The sequence below is a fragment of the Gallinula chloropus genome (assembly GCF_964237585.1).
Source record: "Gallinula chloropus genome assembly, chromosome: 5".
NCBI lineage: Eukaryota > Metazoa > Chordata > Aves > Gruiformes > Rallidae > Gallinula > Gallinula chloropus.
In genome coordinates this window covers 59,923,171-59,947,164 of record NC_140090.1, presented here as the reverse complement: position 1 = coordinate 59,947,164, position 23,994 = coordinate 59,923,171, and the positions used below count along the sequence as shown (strand labels likewise).

The 23,994-nt window shown below is 38.6% G+C and overlaps 1 protein-coding gene across 1 annotated transcript in view; it reads right to left on the bottom strand.

The window, feature by feature from the left end:
• The window catches only part of USP54 (ubiquitin specific peptidase 54), a 50,104-nt gene that overhangs the window by 16,105 nt on the left and 10,005 nt on the right, over positions 1 to 23,994 (bottom strand). The window contains exons 3-14 of the mRNA XM_084265402.1: positions 20,974 to 21,108; positions 18,649 to 18,762; positions 18,405 to 18,487; positions 16,003 to 16,108; positions 12,867 to 13,013; positions 12,505 to 12,654; positions 10,860 to 11,028; positions 7,776 to 7,946; positions 3,701 to 3,832; positions 3,012 to 3,392; positions 1,456 to 1,690; positions 503 to 642 (exon numbers count right to left, since the gene is read on the bottom strand). Of these exons, the coding sequence (XP_084121528.1) occupies positions 503 to 642; positions 1,456 to 1,690; positions 3,012 to 3,392; positions 3,701 to 3,832; positions 7,776 to 7,946; positions 10,860 to 11,028; positions 12,505 to 12,654; positions 12,867 to 13,013; positions 16,003 to 16,108; positions 18,405 to 18,487; positions 18,649 to 18,762; positions 20,974 to 21,108 (1,963 nt within the window). The remainder of the gene's footprint in view (positions 1 to 502; positions 643 to 1,455; positions 1,691 to 3,011; positions 3,393 to 3,700; positions 3,833 to 7,775; positions 7,947 to 10,859; positions 11,029 to 12,504; positions 12,655 to 12,866; positions 13,014 to 16,002; positions 16,109 to 18,404; positions 18,488 to 18,648; positions 18,763 to 20,973; positions 21,109 to 23,994) is intronic.

Here is a 23,994-nt window from a genome sequence, read left to right as displayed (position 1 = left end):
TCCTCACTCTCCCTTGACCAGACGTTTTCTGAAATAAAAGTATTTGCTCAGAATGATAAATAATCAGAAAAAAATGTGTAAAAAAGCTCAGACTTAGCCCAAGCATCTTGTAAACATTCATTCTCATTTCTGACAATTATGTCTAGCATTATGAGCTTCTTTTCAGGACTTATCAATCTAAGTTACTACAAGATATCCCTGTGAAGATATTTTCCACAGATGGCAGATCACTGAGTTATGTGAAAGAAAAGGATAAATTACTTGACCAGTTAAGTCAATGCTCAAAAAAGTTGCCAGAGCAACATGATAAAAGAAATATCTCAAGAATTTTTTTGGTAACCCTTTCTGGAAAAATCTCATTAAGTTACATCTTGTAAAACTGTGTTAGGTTCCTCTGTGCTTCTTTTCCCTTTCCTCATAATTTCACTGTGAAGATAAACATCCAAAAAGTAAAAAACACTTTACCTGGCAAAACCACTGCTAACGAGGAAGCATATCTTACCATTTCCAATGGTGTGTGGGCTGTTTGCCCAGCTCCCAATTGATGAAGTAGACTCCACTTCCAAGATGCTGCTACTGTGAGATTTTGGGATGTTACGCCAGGCAGGAACCAATCCACCTGCTCGCTTCATATGAATGTCCCTCCAAGAAGAGAGTAATTACAGTTTGTAATTTTACTAATCCCCATGGGAAATTATATCTTACTTTTTTTTTTTCTTTTAATCATCACCAACATTCACTTGCATTTTAATTTCACTTTATAAAGTCTACCAGAAGATGATCTTGGGAGAAACAAGGGAGGACAATAATTCTGAACTCCTTTGCAAGAGTATGCGCCACATATTAAAACAGGTCTGATAGCTGTTCTCAACATATTCTCATGGCTGAAAAATCTACTATTCTCTGAGTTTGTGATTACCCTGAAGCTTTCCAAGCCAAGAGAAACACATTGTGCTGCCTATTTATTTCTGCATATAAATATTGCAAGTGTTGTGCAAGACTTCAGTGAATATCTCAATCCGAAAACATCAAATATTTCTATAGAAGACTTCTATGTAGCAATGGTTTATACCCGAAACGAAAAGGCCTATGACCTGTTAAAAGGACAAGTAAAATTTGATAGTTGAGTTTTTGAATCATGGACTGACTATAGGTACAACTATTCCAGATGCATCATCATAGTCACCATTTTTCATTCAACTGAACCCTGGTTTGTTTCCTTCCTACTAGAACTAAGCTATCAATATGCTGACAAGGAACTACATTCATTCAGATTCTTATTTACCTTCTATTTCTCCCCAGTCCCCCCCAAAATGTATTACAAGCTACGAGTGCCATTTTTAATTTTTAAAGAACCATTCTAAACCATTATGTAACCACAAAAGTTTTAAAAAATAGAAATAAAAAAATCAAGACTTCAATCACTCCAAAACTGAAGTCTTAAAATTTATCTACCTGTGGGTGCTTGAGCTTTCAGACAATGGCATGTCCAGACTAACTGGGCTGTTGCTGTTACGTTCACTGCTTTCATAGCCAGACTCCATCCTCTGTATTAGATGAGGATGTTGATCCACCATATGATGCTGTGTGCCCCGGCCTAGTACACTACGTTTGTACCTGACATTTGACTGGCTTGACCTTGTTTCTTGAACAGCATGTTCCTTCACCTCATTCTCAATAAGCTCTTTACCTGTCAAGAGGAGAAAAATATAGCTTGGTAGATGATCCAGGTTTTGATAGCAGCCAATCATCTATACATGTTACCTTCTCAGCCATGCTTAAGCCAGAAACAGTGCCTCTAATTTAGTGTAAAACTAGCAAAATTAAGCAGAAAATAACTCAAACCAATACTTTTATAGCATTTCTAATAATATTAAACAATAACCAATTCAAAATTGTATTGTTTCATCTCTCTGCTTTAGTATAACTTGCCATACTTCTCCCCAGGTAACAATCAAATCCAGAAAGAAAACACCTTCCTCCCCATAACAATTGTATCTGTACTAGACCATTTCACCTTATACCCAACTCTATTTCCAGTTTATATTTGTTTTGTACTTTCTTAAATCTACGTCTACCTACTGCACTTTCTACATTGTTTATTTTACCACTTACAATTTGATGAGTTTGATGTAACATTAGTTCACAGAGGACAGAAATGTTTATTTTTTAACTCTTCTTTACTGATTTCACTATCTTCCCACTTGCCTCTTGTTTGCTTCCCCTGCTTCCTTCCCTACAGGTGTGTTCTCAGTTCTTTCCTATGCATATTTCTTTATGCTTCCAATTATTTTCAACCATTAGCTCCTTCTAGTTGGTCAGCAACAGCACCCTCACTAACCACAACTCCACTGCCAGTCACACAAACCTCTTCCTTCTCATCTGCACACTGTCCTTTAAGCACTCTGAAACAGGAGTGCAGCAACTCAAGCAGTGTAACAGCATAAAACGCAGGACCTGGTAGACACCTGCTCTCCACACCTTTTACAGTTTTTATTACCTTCAAAACCAGAAAAGCTGAACACAAGGTATCTAGGTACAAGCTGCATAACTGCTATGATGTAAAGCAGCCCAATATAAGTCATCACTATCTGCCAGGCTCTTATCCTCACAAGAACCCAGCACTGATACACAAAATGCTTGCCACACAATAGTCTGAGCCTTTATGAAAAAATACCATGATGAGCCAGAAAAAAAACAGACCAATACAAAAGGTTGTTCCAAGGGACAATCCTCCAGGTACTCGGCAGTCTAGTCCTGTGTCCATTTAAGCAGTGCAGATGGTAACATTTCTCTTACTATTTCCTTATGTATGAAATTCAGCACACGAAGCAGAAGGACCACACATGCAACATGAATAACCATGCAGAAAACAGCCTTCAAGGACATGACTCACCACTGACCTAAATGTCACATCAAAATTTCACTTTCCTAATTTAAACAAAAATGTATAGTGGAGAATTGTAAGTTCTACACATTCTGAAATAAATCTTTCTTCTCTTAACACTTACCTGCCTCTTCAGAGAATGGGCTAAGCTGAGTGTAGCCACAATGCTTCCTCTTGTCTTTACTGAAGATGCTGTCTATATTCAGAGACTCTCTTTTGGGTCTCCATGTTGGCCGGTACCTGCTAGATGAACTGGATTTAGACTCACTACTGGTACTCTCCACTTCCCAGTCTCGAGAGTGTGCAGACAGGCTTTTTGACGGTCGTGCTTCTGCCTGATCCACACTACTCCCTCCACGAGGGGAATTCTGGATGGTTTGAGAAATCTGCTGTGGTCTGCTATGGATCATATTGCTCACTGTCTCTTTAAATTCCCTCAGCCTGCTGGTGCTGCTGGATGGTTTGGGGGCAGTTCTGGGGGCTTGTTTCTCCTTCAAGGTTTCTCCTGCAGTTTAGAGGGACAGTAAAAGCCACAAAAATAACTTCATATTAAACTAGCAGCATTACTTGCAGCATCTCCAAGCAGACCTTGAAAAGTAAACGAAATAAAAAAATCCCAACACCCCTCCACCCCGACTCACACCCCCAAAAAAACCCCAACACACCACCACAATAACAAAAAACCCCACAAACAGCAGAGACGGGACAGAATACAAAGACAAAAGAAACAAAGAAAAAAACATGTACACACTAAGGATCTTAAAAACATGCAGAAAGAGATATAATTATTTGAAATAAAATAACATCTCTTGCCTTCACTGTGGTATCCTGATGACTGAGCCTCGTCTCCTTTTCGCCGAGATCGGCTGGAACTCCTCTTGCGCTCTGACAGTGAGCTCTTTTTGGAAACATGCCTCTGATTGCACTCACTGTCAGTCAGGTGCCCTAGAAGGACAGAAGAACACAGTAGAGATGACAAGAGCCTTTGGACCAAGTGTGCTGTACACTAAGAGCAGCAGGGCTCTCCTGCTCCTTAGGATGCTCCAACACTAACTGGCAGATCTGGATAAATTTTTGTATCCAAAAGTAAGGTCACAGAAGAGCAATACAGCCCTTCCAGAGACTCTGGTTAATGATAGCTCATCCGCAGGGAGAGGAAGAAGTTGGTTCTGCTTTGTCTAAGGACATCCCTTTCTTGCTGTTTGCAATTTTTTTCAGTTTGAGTGGCCCTGAACACGAAACTCCTGAAGACAGCTTGCTTGACATTACTCTGTTGTATGAAGACTCAAACACACGAACAAGTTACCATGTAATAATAAATTACTGTACATCATCAGCTGCTCTGTACTAACTATCCATCTGTACTCTCTTTGCCTGTAGCACATACTAAGTAATCTGAGTTTGCTTAGTCTACAGTGAAGAAGCCTCAGGTGGCTCTCAAGGGCTAAGCCAGCTAATTCACATCTGCCACAAGCTACCAGCGTACACACAAACCATCAACATGATCAGCTGACAAATTACAGTATTCCCTTACTATCGCTCATGTGCGTGCTAGTATTTTCTCTTGCACACAATTTTCCATTTCTTCATATCAAATGTGAATTAAAAGTATTCAATGTGACAAGTTGTCTGTACTGCCCTTTTCCTCGTTTTATGGTTCTCACACATTCAACAGTCCTAAACCTGCAAGCACAAACACACGCGTGGCTTTACTCACGTGAGCAGTCCCAAGCAGAGATGCAGGATAAGAAGGGAATTTATCAATAAGCTACAAAGACTTTTCTCTAGCTTTTATTTCATCAACTTTATCCTTGCATAGAATGATAGGAAATTAAAATCCCTACTACCTAGTAGTGGATTAACAGCCCCCAGACTAAATAGCTGGCTGTTCTAGGCCTTCCCCGTCTTCAGAAATTAACATAAAATCAACAACATTTAAAGCAGATTTTACACATAAAATTGTAACTTCAACAGTTGAAAAAATAATTCACTTTAACTACAACCACTACAAAAATACTACAACAGATGAGTGGGAAGGAATCCAAACAACAAAAAGAAAGCTACACAAGACTGACATTGCTATTCATTTGCATAGTGGAGTGTGATTTTGTAGTCAAATTATTTAGAAAGAAGATAATAAAAAAGAAAAGAAATTAAGGAAGTAAAAGAGAAATGTTGGCAGTGAAGATGAGGATGTGCAGCATTTAGGTGACTCAGCATTAAGTCAGTGCTTTGGGAGAATGTTTTTTTTTCCCCCTTCACAGTATGGACAGTCACAGTGACTGATGGAACAGTATTATCTTAAACCTTGACACAGCTCCCCTCAAGATAGAGAAGGCTTATGTTTCACTTCAGAGTGTATAACTTCTCCAGTTAAACAGCTTTTCCCCAAAGTTCTTTCAACCTTATAGGGAATGCTCGATTAGCATCTTTCACGTACTGTAACAAACTATTTAAAGGTATTTTGTGTTGCTTGAGCTATCTTAGGGTCTGTACAGACTAATTAGAGGCCAACTTTGCCCTGCAGAATGATGGCTGACTAGCTTTGCATAAATATTTTATCCTCATCTCATAAATAGCAAACTTTGTCCTGTTGTCCCTGGACATTTAATTGCCATAGAGGAAATGCCAAGAATCAAAAGTTTGCAGGACACAATCTTTGTTGTTTTTATGTGGACCCTCTAAAATAAAGAATAAACCTAACATAATCCACGAATATAGGAATTACAATCCCAGAAACATTAGCGAATATATTGCACTTTTTTTTTTTAAGAATTCACTAAAATAACAAGCCAGGATTTCTGTCAAAGTGCCCAGTAATATGCATAAAGGGTGTCTCTTGCTGACTATATCACTTAAATACCTCATCCTCCAGAGGTGGGATGACTTCATAAGCAAACAGCGACACTCAAAGGAAAAGTCTGTATTTACAGGGGCTGTGCGTGCATCTAAGAATGTTACATTATGAAATCAAACAAGTTAAAACAGAAAGCCCCCTACTCCCTCCCACTATAAGCTCAATTACACGAATAGGGCAGCCAGAATACGCACTTTTTTCTCAGCAGCACAGGTTGTTAGAAGCAAAAGAGGGCTTATGCAGCCACCCTTCATGCCCCCATTCGAAGTACCCAGGTGCCTGAGGTCATACAACCCAGTGGTGGTCCTTCCCTGCAGGACGATGTGGGATGGGGTCCATAAATTTCTGGTTTGGAGTAGTGGGGAAATGGCCACTAAATGAAGAATCCTGCTCTTGCCCAGAACGAAAGGTCAATGTGGATGGCTTCTTTATAGCCCCACGGATCAGCATTTGATGACTGAGCAGTTGTAGGAGTTGGCTTTTTTGGAAAGGTTTTGGGTAGGTAAAAAAAGAGGGGAAATGCCCAGACAAGCAGCTAGCTAAGGGGACAGACTGACTGTATAGCTAAGGCTGAACCGGGGAAGGGGAGGACAACTGAGTTTAGGTGGTAAAATGGACTAAGCTGAAGGGAATAACATAGGATAGAATTAGTAGGAGAATAAAGAAAAATAAAAGGAGAAAATCACTAAAAATGACAAAACAAAAGGTTACATGCTGAACTTCATGCTTAGATGTCTGCAACCATTCCCCTACCCTCCCTTTTTCTACTAACCTCTGCGTGACAACTTTTGCAGGGAGGAACCTAATCCAGTAAATTCTGCACCACTTCTGCAGACTATATAAACAACTTTCCACTAACATTTTCAATTTTGGCATCTTTGTACTCTGAAGATCAACATAAATTTTGTTTCCTCATCACTCAAATTTTGCTCCAGCTTTCCCTTCTTTCTCAAACTCTACCTAGGACTATGACTGGAACCTCCAGTGTTACATATTTGCTAAAACACTAAGAGTACTGTTGGGCTAACCTAAACCCACGTATTAATTACTTGGTCCTCTAATGAAGAATGAGAGCAATGAAGGAAATGAACTCGAAACATGTTTGCTGGATTTTGATGTGAAAAAAATATTTGTACCATGATTGTTTAAAATAAAGCAAACATATACATATTGTCACAATACTAAAAGGACAAAGTAGTATGATAGCTGTTGACGCTATGGTGCAACGAACAGCTCTCTTCTTGGAAAGTCTATTAAAAGGGACAATGAAGTATCTTCTCAGACTTAGCAGATCATATTTCTGATGCTTGAGAAGTCCGACCTTAACTCCTGCACTACTTTTTCAGAAGTAACATTACAAGTTAGCACTGTATGGAGAAACAGGCTGACTAGGGTCACTGGTCATGAATTATAGAGCAGATCTAAGCCTTCAAACTTCCAGTTAACCTCTTTTCAACTAAAGAGTGTTCATGCAGACTGTTTAGCTGTCCAAAGGAACACACTGTCTTCTCATTGCAGATTCTCACTTAACGTGCTTCCATGACACAGGCAGGAAATTTTCTTATGGTCCTCCCTGGTGCAGTAAATACTACCAACACCCACTTACACAGAAAGTCCTTAGTGCTCAAGTACAGGAGTTTCTGGTGAAAAAAGTGCCTTTCCTAGACAGCTAAAACTCCTGAAATTAAGTAACTGCCCATAGATGAGTAAGTAGCATGTGCAACAGTTACCAAACCATACAATGACACTGTACAACAGACTCCAACTTACAAACAGAAGAGGGCAGGTGGGACTGTGGATAACAGAAAACATGCCTGTGAATATTTGTCTGGCTAATTACAAAAGTCAACAAGACATTTGAAATTATGTTTATTGTTTCTGAACACCAACAGTTCATTACAAACCAAAAACATTTAGGATACTAAACAGTGTTCACTATTCTATTAAGATTGTATATATAGTTGTCACTGAAATCCAGTGCAGTCATGTTTAATGACAATGATCACAAATATATATAGTGGTATTTGCTACCTGTGTCCCTGCTGCTCTGTGAAGCTGCATCATTCTCCACATTGTAGATGACCGTCCCCTGAGAGTCAGAGGAGAAGTGACTGACCACAGACTCATGGTGTGCCTGTTTATAGGCATAGCTGTCTGTAGAGGAATCTGTCCTGGTATCACTTGAGATGGAAGGTTCTCTCCCTAAGGAAGGAAGCAATGTCAAATTTCAATCTTTTTGGGCTACTATAAAAGGCAAAAGAGGCTAAAAAAATAAAAAAAAACGGAACAAAATTTAACAGAAAAATAGAGTACCAAACATGTAAATTCAGTTTCTAGGATGCCAGAGCTTATGGGAAAGGTCCTCCCCTTTGGAAGGGAGGGATTGTCTTTCATTCTGCAAATCTTAATTTCTTTCTCTCTGATAACTAAATATATCCAATCCTTTTACTATGCAAAATTAAACTACATCTGCTGGACTGAAAGGACACACTAGTGCCACAGTGAATGAGTCTTCATTAAATTTTGACACTGTCAAGTATCACTAAATTACAAAATACATTACTTCAGGGGAAGTCAAAGTTAAAAAATTAATCAAGTACAAAATATTAATAGGGTAACAAGAGCATCATAAGTTATAATAATTAACATGTTTCACTTATGAATCAAAAGCTTATCTCGTAAAACTTCATACTGAAATTATATTATCCCAAGCAAAGTAACCTGCTCCTTCTCAAGAAACCAGCAGTGGGTCTACTGCACAAGTGGGATAGAGCCATGATTAAACTTCAGTAATTGTTGAACTCATTAAGAGAGGAGAAAGTCAACCTTCAATACCTAGAATTAAAAATCTGACGGTTTGAAGACTGTTGGCCATTTTATGCAGTGTATACACTTCTGAATATAAAGGGTGTTAATTTCATACTTGTTCCTCAGCAGACAAATTAATGAAGGAAAAAAAAAGAAATTAAATAAAGTAATTACTACACTTAATTGCAAACACTCAGCCTGAGGGCACTGCATGTTTTCAGTGACAGCAAGTCCTGTAGCTGATGTTCTACTTAAGGACACCAAACAACTTCTGAAACCAGAAGTTTCCTCCCACCTCCATGCTGGTTAAACAACTTATTGGTGTAAAGACATACGGAATACAGAAAGAAATTTCTACTGGTTTCTGAATAATGAGCAGTGAATATCTGATGACACTGAGGAATCAAGAAGTTGTAGTTATACTTGGTGACAGACAAAAAGGCCATTCTGAAAAAAGGTATACTAAGGTAGAAAACAGTTGAGTATAAAAACAAGGTTAGAACACATTTCCCTTCTATTTGACAGGAAAGCATGTATGGTATGATTTCTCCTGGGAATTCAACCTACAGTTTCTCAAGAACTTTCTCAAGAACTTGGTATCAATGTTGCACACCGCAGACTACAGGAGTAAGCCTTGAGGACTCACCAAATTTTTGAAATGAAAGAGGAGATTACTCACTACAGCCTTCTGAATTTTATCTGGAAGGAAACACCTTTATATATTTATTTTTGTATTCAGCATCCTGAAGTCATTTAGAAATATATTAATATTAAATACTGTAGAGACAATGAGCAGAAGGGTTATCTACGTATTTCCTGGAGATCAAGAAGTTGAACAGCAAGGTAAATTTAAAGTGCATAGTAAAACCTGTAGAAAAGTTCTCACAACTGCTACATAGCACCAAAGGCCCTCCTTTCTCTCTATCTTCCTGTTCCAAAAAAATGGGAAGTCTGGGTTTACAGATTGCAAGGCATTTTGTCAAGTGAGAAGCGAAGGTCATCTTAACAGTGTTTTTATTTGTAGCTATTTTAACAGGAGATCGAAATTTATTTCATTAGTGGTAGACTGTCAACACATAAGGAGACAGCAGATGTTTCTACAAATTCATTGACCAGGAAGCATAAAGTTAGATATGGGCCAGGAAAGCCATAAAATATTCTTGGAATTACAGCTGTATAAATAGGTTAAAATCCTGGAAGAAAGGTTGTATTTCTGGGTTTAGTCTCATCTTGCTGTTCTTGGCAATTTACACAATTGTATCTAATTCAGGATATTCTCTGCAAATACCCAAAAAAAGAAACAATCTTCTTTTGCAAAGCCATTACAAAGATAAACTTAGATACAGTTTTTATTTTCACCCTATCTGGATTGCAATCACTTGTCTCTCTTAGAATTTGTCTATTCCTCTTTAAATGAGGCCTCATCTACCAGCAGTGTGACTGGATGTCCAAAATTACCCAGAACTTTGGTAAACTGACAGCCCGTTCAGACCACTATTAATATCTTAAGCAGACCAAGTTCTAACCTCTGAAGCACCTCATTTGGATATATCTTTCTAATTTAATGGACAACCATTAATACGAAGAATTCAGGAAGCAAGTAATATGTTGAAGGCCACCACGATGTTAGGTGCTGCAAACCTATAGCTGTGTGTATATTTTCATGCAAACAGACTATGAAAAATTAAGAAGTAAACATGATCTAAGGACATAAGCCTTTGCCAATCCCCTTCAGTCTCCCACAAGCCAGTTTATGTATCTTGCACTGCTTTATCTGAGTAGAAGACAAGCCTAAGGCTGAAATAAGCTGCACTGATTCTGTCTGGCTTTTTAATTTTCCCCCCACATTCTTTCACCATCCTAGCAAAGGACTCATTTATGATGTTTCCTTAAGGTTTCTTTTCACCAGATCTCCTCCTGAATTTAATTCTGCAGCTTCCTTTAATTTTATGTGTTTGCGTTGTCTCTGATATCATTCCCTTCCTGTTAAAAATGCAGATGGATTTATGAACTGAGTCATTGAAGTAATCAATTACTGTTTCTCTCTCTCTCTGTGCCACAATAGGTCCTTCACATTTTCAGGCTTGTTTCAATTAATTTCTTTTTGTAAAAGAGTACACAACCAGAGTCTTGGACTGAGAAAGAGGATCCAAGGTAAAACACTGGAAGCCCTATTCAGAAATCTAGATCAGCTTTGATAAGTAATAAGGAACCCCGCTAACAAAAATACACCCAGAAGAGATGAAAAAATTTTCACATGCAGCATTACAGCATAAAGATACAAGGCACACAGTCCAGACAGCTTACCGGAGTCTTCGCTGTCATAGCAAGTCCTGCTATATTGCTGCAAATCAACTTGTGGGGGCAAGTCTTGCGTTGACACCGGAGTTCCTCTCGGATCAGCATACAGCAGCAGCAAAGGCTGATAATGACCCTTAATACACTTTGTCACAACGTCTTTCCATTTTGGACCAATCTGAATTAACAACAAAAACATGCACAAGAACAGTTTTCTATCATCATTTTCTATCAGCAGCTCTCTTTTATCCATTGGATCAAACTTCTTTCAGAGTTTGATTTTCCACTGACATCTGTAACTCCTACATCCAACACTGAACTGGACTCAACAAGAAAATTCTGCTGGTCACATGTTGGAAAACACATCAAAAAGGGATATAATTTTACAATATAACTGAAAGTATACCGTATCTTTAATTTGGCATTTCCATCCTTGTTCTAAGATCCACCTTATCTGAGAAAAAAGGTACCACTTGTGACACCTGCTGATCAAGAACACACCCTTCAAACACCCTGGAACCAAGTGAACTACAGTCAAAGCGTTCACCCCCTTATGGCTAAACAAATTAAAATTCCTGCTAAAAATACAACTACAAAAAATAATCTTTCCCTTTAGACTCCACCCCCCCAAGCTTTTAATCCTCTGAAGTGTTCTAACTTTGCGTAAGTCAAACTCAGAATTTGTTAACAAAAATTTCTTCATCCATCCATCAGCATAAACAAAATGAAGAGCAAAAGACATCGACAGCATGACAGCAAATCCAAGTCAAAGTTAACTGCTTTGATGTGTGAGCATCTCTGGTGCTACAGAATGTCAGTGGAAAGTGTTACCTTTGCAAGCAATTTGATAGGCCAGGCAATAATTCATATAACTATTAATCTCAAAAGTCTTCCCCATGTACTAATACAGGTTTAACTCACTATACTGAGCATCTATTCCAACAAATTTGCTCCATACACAAATATTGTAATAAAGCACCACAGTTCCTATCTTAGCCAAGCTCTGCTGTAGAGAAATGACTGTGAACAAATGTGAGCATTAGAGTTTTCCCTTTGAGGCTGTACTTGGCATGACTACAGGAGAAATATTTTCCTCTCTCATTTCTATGCTTCCATGACTGGAAGGAACAAAGAGAAGAGTGGTGCGAAATTATGCCAAACAAACTAATGGGACGTAAATAAAGTGTGCCAAGATCCCAGCACTGGTATCTTGAATGTCAAGGACCTCGTGCTTGGTGAAAAGGGAGAAAAGCACAAATAAAAGCAGCACAAAACTTGCTGGCAGCAACAACTAGGAAGACTGGCATCTAGATACTGCAACGAAGAATGCAAAAACCAGGCACTAAATAGCTATACTGCTCATCACCAAGGGAAAGAGATGTAAGCTAGCTGTGCACACAAGCAAATGGTAGGTTTTCAAGCAACAGAATAACATCAACTGGCAGCCAGCAGAACAGAACTAAGAAGGCTTCAGAGATTTATGGTATGTTTTTCTGAGAATATTTTATTTTGATTAGACAAAGAAGGATCAGAGTTATGGATTTTGACAGGAAAAACAGTCAAAAATTTCTCAATCTGTAGAAAACAGTATGGATCTACACAGAAGTAGTAACAAATTTCAAACAGATTATTTTTCTAAACATTATTTTCTCACCTCTTTGACATGAGCGTCATCAAAGTACATCCACTTCCGGATTTTAGTTTGGAAGAAGAAGGTAGAATAGTGTTTTCCATAATAACAGATCATTCCCACCAAATAGAGCTCTGAGTGTTTTGCTTTGTCATCAGTTACTCTGAAGAAAAGCTTCAAGAAGGAAGGTAAAAAATGAAAGGAGAAGTTAATAAAACGCCCAGAATTTTACCTACTGCTTTGTCTTCAAGACATTGAAGCATTCAGAAACAGGTCAGGGGCTTGGATCTGCCCTCTATTCCTCTAGTTACAAATACCAAAAAGGTAAAGATGGTGACTTTAGGATACCATGAGAAAGGCAGTGTCAAAATACAAAACACACTCACATCTCCCAGTTTAAGGCAAGTGCCCAGGCTGTGAATCACATCCTCAGCCAGATCAGAGTGGTCTGAGTCCCAAACCAAGCCAATGGTGATGATCTGTGGAGAGTTCATCAGCACACGACGAATACGGATCTTCTCCCCACAGTTACTCTAAGAATTTAAATAGAACAAAACATTGAACATAATTCTTCTCTTATTGTAATGTTAGGGCAAGGCACTAACCAGTTTCAAAAGTACAGCTTCCAAAGAGATGGTGGTGAAACACAGAAGACTTCACACATTCAGTGTCTAGATACAACCTGATGTCATAGATGAAGAAAGTTACTGTGACTATCTGGTATTTGCAACCTTCAGAAGTAAACACTGCCAATTCTTCTTCATAATATTGGTAATGACTAAAAGGTATAACACAAAAGCAGGCTTATTTAAAAAAAAACCCACATAACCATGACTGCATGAAAGATCCCAAAACCATTCTTTGGAATTGTAGGAAAAGCTTACTATCTTTTGATCACAATTTCTAATTAAAAATTCTATTTACATAGACTGATCCTTTATATGACAGCATCAGAAAAACCTTCAAGGTGCTACTTTGCTGTCAGAATTGGGTGTTTTTTCTACAAGGTACCTCAAGCAACTCACCTTGGAGATCAGCAACTGGAAGATCAGGAGAATTAGATGCTTTAATAACCCACAGCAGTTCTTGACCGCTTATTTCCCTTCCCCCCTTTCCCCCCTTTTTTATTTTCTCTCTCTTTTTTTTTTTTTAAACACATTTTAAGTAACTATCAGTGCTTACAGACTGGCCAGTCTCCCCTTACTCACTAGCCAGAGTGCTTCACAGAGATAAGCTTCCTTGTGAAGCTAAGACATTCCTCAGTGGTCTTTCCAATCCACAATCTTTTGGAACTGTGGGCATCTTTAAATCATGAAAAAAGCTCACCATCTGAATTAGGAGATTACCACTGTAATCTTAGTAAACACTGCATTAACTTTTGGGAGGGAAGGGAAGAGAGAAGGGGGATCAGGTGGAGATAGACAAGACGACATGACAACTATGACAAAAACCCTCTGCAACACTCACTCGTCCCCTGTGGCAAGTCACAAAAGGCACCTAAAGGTACCTCTGCACAATTCCAGAAACAAAAAAAACATTCATACTGAGAACAGTTTCTCATCTGTACCAAGGCCAGTTTCACAATTGGATATAATTTCTGACATTATAGCCAGGGAAGAGATCATAAAAGTGTCTCTTCCCCGCAGCAATCTGCAAAATAAACCAGAATGTCAGTCCCCATTATCAATAGGAAACAAAAATGAAATATTAATTTTAAAAAGTTCTCAACAACATGGCAAAGAAAATAAATTATTTTACAGGTAGAGGACTGTAATGTTTAAAGTAGCTATGAGGTTTTAATATTAACATGACTACATTCAAATATATTTTGCCAGGGTCAAAGTACAAACATTCCTATGGATTACCTCACAACAAACCTACTCTCAAATCGTTAGCTAGCTGAAGTAAAGATGACATCAGCATTTTCTGCAAGACAGGAGGAATATTGCACCCTGATAAAAAGCTCACCTTGCTGAACCCTTAGCTATGCCTCAATAAAAACTCCCCACGTAGAAAAAGAAAGGAGCAGAAAGTACGGAATAAGCGTTTTCATCCAACTGATTTCACAATTTAACAGCACTTACCCCTGCACAAAAAAAGTCTTTACTAAGGTTCCCATGCTTTGATTGTGAATATGAACCTTTTAAACAAAAATATATTTATTTTACATTGACAGTGCTGTTATTTGCCACTATTACATAAAAAAGTTTTAATGAAGACTAAAAGTGAATGTTTCAGAGTTATCAGGTACCGAAAGGGGGGGGGGGATAGAAATGGAAATTCTACCCCCAGGGAACAGGCACACAAGCCATTTCTGTTAAAGCTTGTACTGCTTCACTGAGGACTCATGAAGCATCTAACACAAGCACTACATGAAGCAGCCATTATGCAGCTGTTTCCTGCCCTATTAATCAATACGTAAAAAATGACGAAGACCTGGATCTGCACATACTCAAATTAAAAGGTAGAACATGACATCAAACACTTGCTTTAGAAATCAAGTCATTATGATTAAAAAGAAAATTACAGGAAAAAAAATTATTTTTCTTACCCAACTGATATAGGTACTTAATTCTGCTGAATTTTGTCAGACTTTTACTGCACAGCAGAACAGAACATTTTTAATAATAGCAGCCTCTAGCTATTAACTAGCCATATGCAGCAACTGCGTTTATGTGGTGAAACGCCAGTCACCACTTGCAACTATAGCCCACACTTTCTGGTCAGTATCTCCCATAACAGGAACAGCAAACCCCTCTCAGGAAAACACCAATATTCCTTCAAGTTTTCTGTTATGATTTCTGCCTTCAGCTTAGCTCTTGTGGATCTACTGTGTAGCCTATAAGCCCTTCACTGTCCGGATACTCTCTGGTGGTGGGAAGCACTGGTACTTTTCTCTTTCCCTCTGACCAAGATTTTGGCTGTATGCTGCAGGTACAGCAGTTTGGTCAATAGTTCTATTTATTCCAATTGAAAGGTAGCAATGAATTTGAATGGAAAACAACTGATCTTGTACACACAGTTGTGGTAGAAAAGTTCTGCTATCTGCTCCGTAGCGTGGTACTGCTGAAAAGATTGTACAAGAAAAAAGTACTTATTTTCCCATTACAGATGAAGCACGCTACCCGTGACAAAGAGTCATGAAAGAAACAGGAAGAACTGGGGGAACGTAAGCGTTGCCAACTTATTTCCCCTCCTTGGTTTTGGGTTTTTTTTTTCTTCTATGGTTTCTAACTCTGAAGAGTTTATCACTTTTGGTTTCCATCCAAACACAATGTCTACTCCTGTTCTTACTACTTGTGTCTCAATATCAGTAGTTTTCCCTTCATTAACTGAATACCTGAAAGGCACTGACCTCACATCCTCTCACCTATCCTTCTTATCACTATGAGGAGCTAAACCTTGAAAAGGCTCATGAGTCACATCAGTGATTACATGATTATACATTACTGTAATCTACTAAGCCTCTTCTGTCCTCTCCATCTCTGCCCCCACCCCCGAAGAAAAACTAAGGATACTCACTGGGCAGTTTCTCAGGTCTCCCATAGTGCTGGCATTCTGTAGCAGCTCTCCAAACATATCTGGAGTCGGTTTCTCTCGCCTCTCCAGCATGCAAATAGCTTGATTGCTTCAGTATAGAGAAAGCATGAAAAAGTTTAATACAAAATAAAAGAAACAACCCCCCATCAAGTATATGCTACATTTAACTTTTCATAAAAGACCCTTAAAAAACCACAAAGCTTTTGCTGTTTAATACTGTAGTACAGAAAAATCATGTAAGTGTGAATTATTACACTTTCCATCATAGTACTACATAAAGAAAACAAGTAAAACTAGAAATAGAAACAGTTTCTAGTTTGGCTTAAAATTTACATCTCAAAAGCCAGCTTTAGCATTTTGATACATACTTGATTTAAAAACAAAATATTTGCTTCAAAATGCTTCCCTTCAGTAACCACAACCAACCCTAGTGAAGCAGCACAGTAAAGCACATCCTTAGTAAAATGATAGGCAGAAAAAAATAATTGGATAGTATTCATTTAATTTCCAATGACAGACAGTAAGTACAAAATACTAGTATTCAGAGCATGTTCAAACCTAAAATGTTTTAAGAGGTAAATGAATATATCACTGTTTATTGGTGTTTTTAAAATGAAGAATGACTTGAGATATTTAATATAAAATATTGAATACCATTTACATAATTCTTTTCCTCTTTTTCTATTAAATAATATTCTAATACACATTGTCTGCTGGTAACCTGAAGAAAAACTACAGATCAATGGAGCAGCAGACAGCAGCCACAAGAGAGAATGCCCTACAATACTCTTAATACTCTAGTAAAGTGGTACCTTTTAACAAGGATTGGCATGAGAAAAGCAACTAGCAGTTTTCAAGACAATTTTTGCAGGCTCTATAACTACATGTCTCATGTTCAGGATGAGAATCAAAGAGAAACTTTCATCCCAATCAAAATTTCAAGCCAGAAGCAAATGACAGACTCCTGCCTTGATCAGTTTTAAGCAGCATTTAACTGAGCAGCTAGCTACTAAATGACTAAGAGACTTCTCTCTTCCGGCATTCATTCAACAAACTACTACAAAACTACAGCTATTGCTTTAGTCACAGCGACCAGAGATGTTCCCCAATGACTAGAAGATGCAAGAGCTATATGCATCCAGGGAAGAAAATTTGAGGAACTAAAGGCTGGTCAGTCTTGTTCCAGTACCCGGGGCAATGACAGACCAAACCCCCTTGGAAATCACCTCCATGCAGATGAAGGACAAGAAGGTGAGCGAGAGCAGCAAGCATGGATTTAGCAAGAGCAAACTATGCCTGCCTCTTTATTATCTCCTATCATTAAATGATGGACTCTGTTGAGGAGGAGAGAGCAACAAGTATCATTTGGTCTCCCGCAAGGTTTCAAAATCATTTACAGTGTTCTTGTGGCCAGACTGGGAGGTGTGAACTGCACACTGTAGAATACAGTGTGAACAAAAACCCAGCTGGACATTCAGGCTTAGAGGATCAAAACATAACCAATAGTCAGTTAAGAGATGTGTTCCTCAGGTGTTAATACTGAGGCCGATGCTATTTCACATTATCATTAACAACCTGGATGATTAATCACAGTACAGCCACATCAAGTTTTCAGATGACACTAAACCTGATGGAACAGTAAATATACAGAACAGGAGCACTGTCATCCAGAAAGATCTTAATAGGCTGGAGAAACGAGCTGACAAGAACCTCACGGAATTCAATAAAGGAAAATACCAAGCCTTGCAACTCAGCACACATTGAATGCAGCAGTACTGGCTGGGCACTGAATGGCTGAGGAGCAGTTGCAGACAACTCAGACTGAAGCTGAACATAAGCCAGAATCTCTGCAGAGGTGAACAGAGAAAGGACAGGAGACAGAAAATGCAGGAAGGAAAATTCTGACTGGAAATAAGGGGAAGAAAAAAAAAACCCACACCAAATGGTTGTGTTGGAACTGGAAACCCAAGTCCTTCAATGTTCTCAAAACTCAGCTGTACAAAGTCTGAAGCAGCTTTGAAGTTAGCCTTGCTTTGAAGAAGAGGATGGAGTAATTGTGCAAAGGTCTTTCCAATATAATTTTTTTTTTCTTATCTTGCTGCTTAACTCACCTACTTGCACATTAAGGTCTTTCAAAATGTACACGAGTCCTTGCTGCTGCAGTTGTCAGATTCAGAATCATAAACAAGTAGACACACTGATCCATGCCTAAATCGGTATGTTCTGCTCCACTAAATCATCATGTTCTTTATCATAGTTATCAAAGCTCCACCAACTTTGAACAAACCACGTTTTGGACATTTAATTTCGTGAAGGTACAGATCAAACTGCAACACCAGTATAAAAATAGAGGAATTCTCTTCTCTATAAAGATCTCAACTCACCAGAGAGAAGTTGTGGAAATATAATGTACCATCTGGATGAAAGGTAACGGGTCAGAGGTGGCACCACAGCTGGTACAAACACACTAAAGAGAAAGAAAACATAATACACTGACAAGATTAAACAGGTCTTTCCACAGCAAGACTTCTACTTGTATCTTTTTTACCACGGCAATGCATGTCTTGGGAATGAAAACATGAAACCTGAGAACTGGTGATTTGTTCAAAGCATGTATCGTTACCTCACCTGTTCAAACAAGGTCATTGCAAACTTCTGATGGGAAACACAATGTGGTGCAGTGCAAATATCTTCCTTTGTCTCATCTGCAATGTGGAAGTGAATTCGCATTAACAGGTTTTCCTACCAAAATAGAGAAGAAAACGCAAAAAAGCATTACATCATTTCAAATGTAGATAAAAGATAAAATATAAATCACAAAGATGTCAGATGCAATAATGTTGTAAGTCTTACTTACAGAAGACTCCTACAAATTTCTGAAAGTTGCTTTGACAAGTTGGCATTCCTTTAACATGAAAGAGTATGGCTACTTCTGATTTGAAACCCTTTGTCCAGTAGCCATTATTTTATTTACAGCAGACTTTGCCACTGACTGTTCTGTCCATTTCTTATGCATCAACAGATCTGACCAAATGTAATAGGCAAAAGCAGCTCTGCAGTTTTAAAATCACTGGGTTGCCACTAACCTCACATCCATACAAAGTAACTCAAATGAATTCCTATATTCTGCAAGGGCTTTGAAATATGTCAAATAATCTGCATCCTATAAAAAGGGGGAGAACTATCAAACGAAGAGGCAGGCTAAATTTTGAACGAAAGAATATTTTGAGTGCTTTTATTTCTGACAACTCCATTTGGTTTTCAAGTTCCCAGCAGTTCTTGCCCTAAAATTGCCAACATTAATCTGGGGGTGCCAGAATTCTACTGACGCTTCTTCCAGCAGCACGCTTATCACTATCCCTATGAACTGCCTGGTTGGTTTATAGGCCTGCAATAAGCAAATCAAGCTTAATTATCAGGCCAAATAGCTCTGACCTTGTACAATTTCCCTTGAACTTTAGAATCTAAGCTCTTCTGCCACATTAATTAAACCTCTGCCATTAGGGTTGAAAAGGTTAATTAAGTGATAGACTATGGAACTGGTTCTGCCTTCAAGCTTAACCTCAAAAGGGAACTTGTATCCACTTTAACAGTCCTTGTTGCCAGTATGGTTAACCTAACAAATCTACTTGTGGGGACTCCCAAGGCAGTATTAGATGTGCTGTTTACATTTGGACTTCATGATCCTTATGCGTCCCTTCCAACTCCACATATTCTATGTTTCTAATTAGCTTTCTCAAGGAAGAAACTAAGTCAAAAGTTTCCGTGTTTCTTCTACATACAGAATTCTGTTGCATGCAGTCCAGCACTTGAACAATTTGCCATAACTGTGCTCACAGGGGCTCTTGTGTAAGCTGATGCAATTTATTTCACATTGAGGTTTAAAATGGAACTAGATCATACCAATAAAGTGAGCTCATTAAACTATACTATTTTGTTATATTAGTATTCTACAGACACAGGATACCTTGGGTTATCTTAGGCCCATTATCAGTCCATTTATTTTCAAGGACTACACTAGCTATATACATTTATTCAATTTCTATGATCTTTTACCACCTAAGTCTCAAATTAGGTAGGTACAGGCCACTTTTAAGCACTGGAGGGCCACAGTAAGGTCTCTCTGAAGCCTTCACCAAGTATGATTAAAAAAACGACCATACTTGGGCCAACCTACAGATACCATTTCCAAAAAGGGGAGTAGCCAACAGTCAGCAAGACAAAAATACCTCCTAATTAAGTTAGAGAAATTTAGGAACCTGAAGAAGAAAAGGGAGAAAATGTGTGTAAGAATAAAAATCTTCACATAATGTAAGCCAAGAGAGTTCACTATAAATTGAATGCACATCGATAAACCTTGTGATGCAAGATTTGTGTAAAAACCATCTCCCAACCACAGTAGTGAGATAACCCCCCTGACAATTTTTATGCTGGTTACAAATACTGCAACAGAAATATTTGGACATCATCCATTTTACTGTTTGCCTCAACTTAATAACATAAACTGTGTTCGGTTGCATTTGGTTTATTTCTTTATTTTTATTTTCCCTTAGGTAGGGTTTGTGTAAACACAATTTCAGAGTGTTTCAGAACCGGCAAAAAAAAAAAAGTCCTTTCCCCTTTTTGAGATCATCCTTGAAACCAGAACCCTGGGTCATTCTCACAGTGCAATTTTTTCTACAATTCATATCCAAGAGCCATTTGATACAGCAAGTCCTGATATGCAGAACTAACTGAAAAAATGGGTAACATTGATATTTCCAATTCAAAATATCCTTAATGATGTCTCAAACCATACACTGGTTCGCCACTGAATCAGTTCAAGTTCAGGTATCTCTCTATGGACTCTTCCAGCCTTTTTATGCAGGGTCTGTTGGAATTTGGGGAAGGGAAAAGATTGTATAGTGGGGTTTTGCATATAGGCCTCTCAAACCATCTTCCAGTTACACTCACAAAACATTCAGCAGCATCATCCATGATGCCCAGCTGGAAGCGCTGCTCATCCTGAAATGTCTTCGCAAGAGCAGTGCGTAGGGCATCAGAAGGCAGGACCTTCTCACTGCTACACTGGAACTGGTTGAAGATACCCTAGTAAGAAAACACAAACAACAGACCTTTAGCTCACTCTGACCAAGTACAACAGATATTTCTATTGCACAAGAGAAAATCCTAGACGTTCCTCCTTCAAAATCATATCTGTCTCTTCCCTTCCTTTCACATATCCAAGGGAGGGTGTGGAGCTCTGAGGTAACTTCCCTCAGTGCCAGTCCCCCTTGACTATCTCAAATACAATGGACACCAAAACATCTTCACTTTTTATTCCTATTTCTCCCGGCCAACTTCTCTCTTTCCAGAATTCTCAGCCCTTAAACAGCCACAACCTGCTGCTTGCACTCTAAAGAATTTACCTTCCAGTAAGTCCAAGAAGTGGGTAAGAATTAGGTTACTTTTGTGTCAGCATGCAGGAGGGAAAAGGCATGACACCAACGCGAGTTCCTATGGTGAGCTGTTCACTTCCTGCCATAAACCTGCATTTTTGTCACGGGAACTCAGGACAAGTAGTTCTACAGAGACATGAATTATCTTTTAATGTGTGGCTTCAATGCATGGAAGTTGAATGCATATTCCCAAGCTGATTAAAAATCCAGTTTTATTTTGTGTGTGTGTGGCAGAAACCCAAAAGATCTTTTGAATATCTATTTTTCATTGTATGCAAGATCCCCAGTTTAAGTAAAAATTCTAGCACTTATTTTCCACAAGATCATTCTGTCTCCATCACTACGTTGCTCTTTCTATCTCATTTCATATGACAAGCAGCCATCTTCATCAGTGTCAAGCTCAAAATTCTGCTTGTCTTTTCCTGTAAAATTTTCTTCTCTATTTCCCCAAAGACTGCAGAAAACCTCCATTCTTACTGGGGGAGGGTGGGGGGGAGGATCATCTTCAGTTGCCCACCGCTTTGCTTTTCTACCTGCTAAATTTAGTCAAACAAGGAGAAAGTCAGCCTCAAGCTGGTTTGACAGTTTGGTTTTCTTTCACATCTATGCTGAGAATCTATAGGGACGTTGATTCACAAATCACTTTCTCCCTTAATTACAGAAAACTACTCCCTAGCATACTTAGGATATATATTAATTGGAAATAAGTGTTCCAAATCTTTCTCTCCTCTAGCTATTTTTATTTGCTTCTTCTCAGGAAACACATGGTGAACTGGGAGAAGGTCTGCAAAACTGTAGTCCCCCAGCTGCTCTGAGGAGGCTGAAGAAGTGCAGAACCCAGCTGCCACTGCGCAGCCAGCAAACCAACCTCTGCACCCTGCCATTTCTGGCCATAGGAATGGGACCATTTATAGTGCTGACATATTATCTAACACAGATGCAAAATGCCCATCTCTCTACTGCTGTTTTCATTTTTGTAGTCCTTATGGTGCTCATTCATGGGTGAGAGCCCACTCTGCTGAAGCCTGCAGCTCTTCTAATACTACCTTTATTAGAATATCAAATAATAACAAGGAAAGTGGCAAGAGAAAGCTGTGAGGCAGTAAGTCCCAAACTTCATGCAGTGCAGACAATACCCCTCCTCAGTTACCTTTTATATATGCATATATAAAAACAGAAAGAATGACACTGTCTGCACTTAAGAACCTTGATTGCCTGCCATTTCTGTTACTCTGATAACAAAGTATGTTTCATTAGTGAATTTTCCCATTTCAGTGGACCGCGAAAAAAGAGCAGCAAAACATATTTCCATCCTGCTTCAGCTCTTTACATTAAATAATTTAAGAGCACTTGAAAATATTAATAACTGTGCTTTAGGAATGTGTTTATTCTGGTTATCGTCAATCTCACTTCATACATCTGGAAACTGTGGCACTTGCCTAGCAACTAGCACGCAGCATCTCTGCAGGGTGCTGATGGACAGAACCCAGTTTACTTCAATGAGAGCTCTGAAATGGCTCTGTACTCTTGACAGGGAGGAGAGAATCAATGAAAGCTCTAAACTAGGCAAAAGCAAGCAAGCAAACCAAGGCTTCTATTTTAAATTCCCATCTTTATAAAAATAGTGTCATTTACTTCCACCCATAACATACCTACTAGTTAAAAGAGATCCAGTAAGGAAAAAGTGATCCTTACAATTACAAGCAACTGTTTTTCACAAGATCCTGCATTTTTTTTCCCCATCACAAAACAATTACAGGCTTTACAATAAAACAAAAATCTTTCATTGAATATAAACAGCAGAAAACTGAAATTTGCTATCACAACAACAGAACAGAAATAATTTGGTAACACCAAAGAAATGTGTGAATAATTTTAATAGATAAAAATCAAGGTGTAAAAGATCCCAATATTATATAGAAAATTACTTTCTAAAATTTGTAGTGACACAGCACATAGTGGTAGTCTTATTTAGATTGGGTTGTTTGTGTTAAGTCTTAAAACCAGTGAGTAGAGCAATTTTGCACTGTAATCTAATAAAGATCAAATCTTATGTCATCACACAATGCCTGTAGGAAGTCTAAAAAGCACCTCAAATGGAGTCAAGAAAAGGACTTTGAACAAGGTGGGGGTGGGGACATGAAATTTTGATTTAAGTTGGCGTTTGTTTAGTGGTTTTGTGGTGGGAGTTTTGGGGTTTCTGGGTGGGGATGGACAGAAGGGTTGGATTTTTTCCTCTTGTTTTTTGAGATAGGTTCTTTGCTTAGCTTCACAACAGGTCTTTCTTGTCCCTCAGCCTTGGACAGGTGTGGTATTTCCTGCAGTTGCATCACTAAGTTATCTAAGTCAAATCTCTCTTTAATTTCAGGTCTTGCCCTTGAGTGATACTGTTAATCACTAGCATACTTCTTCCATATACAGGTCTAAAAGCCAGCTGGGTCCAGACCAGGAAAGTCCTGGTGATTTTGCCCACAAGTTTTCATTACACGTTTTCTCCAAGTGCTTCTGAAACTTAAGGAGAACTTTATATGTGAAG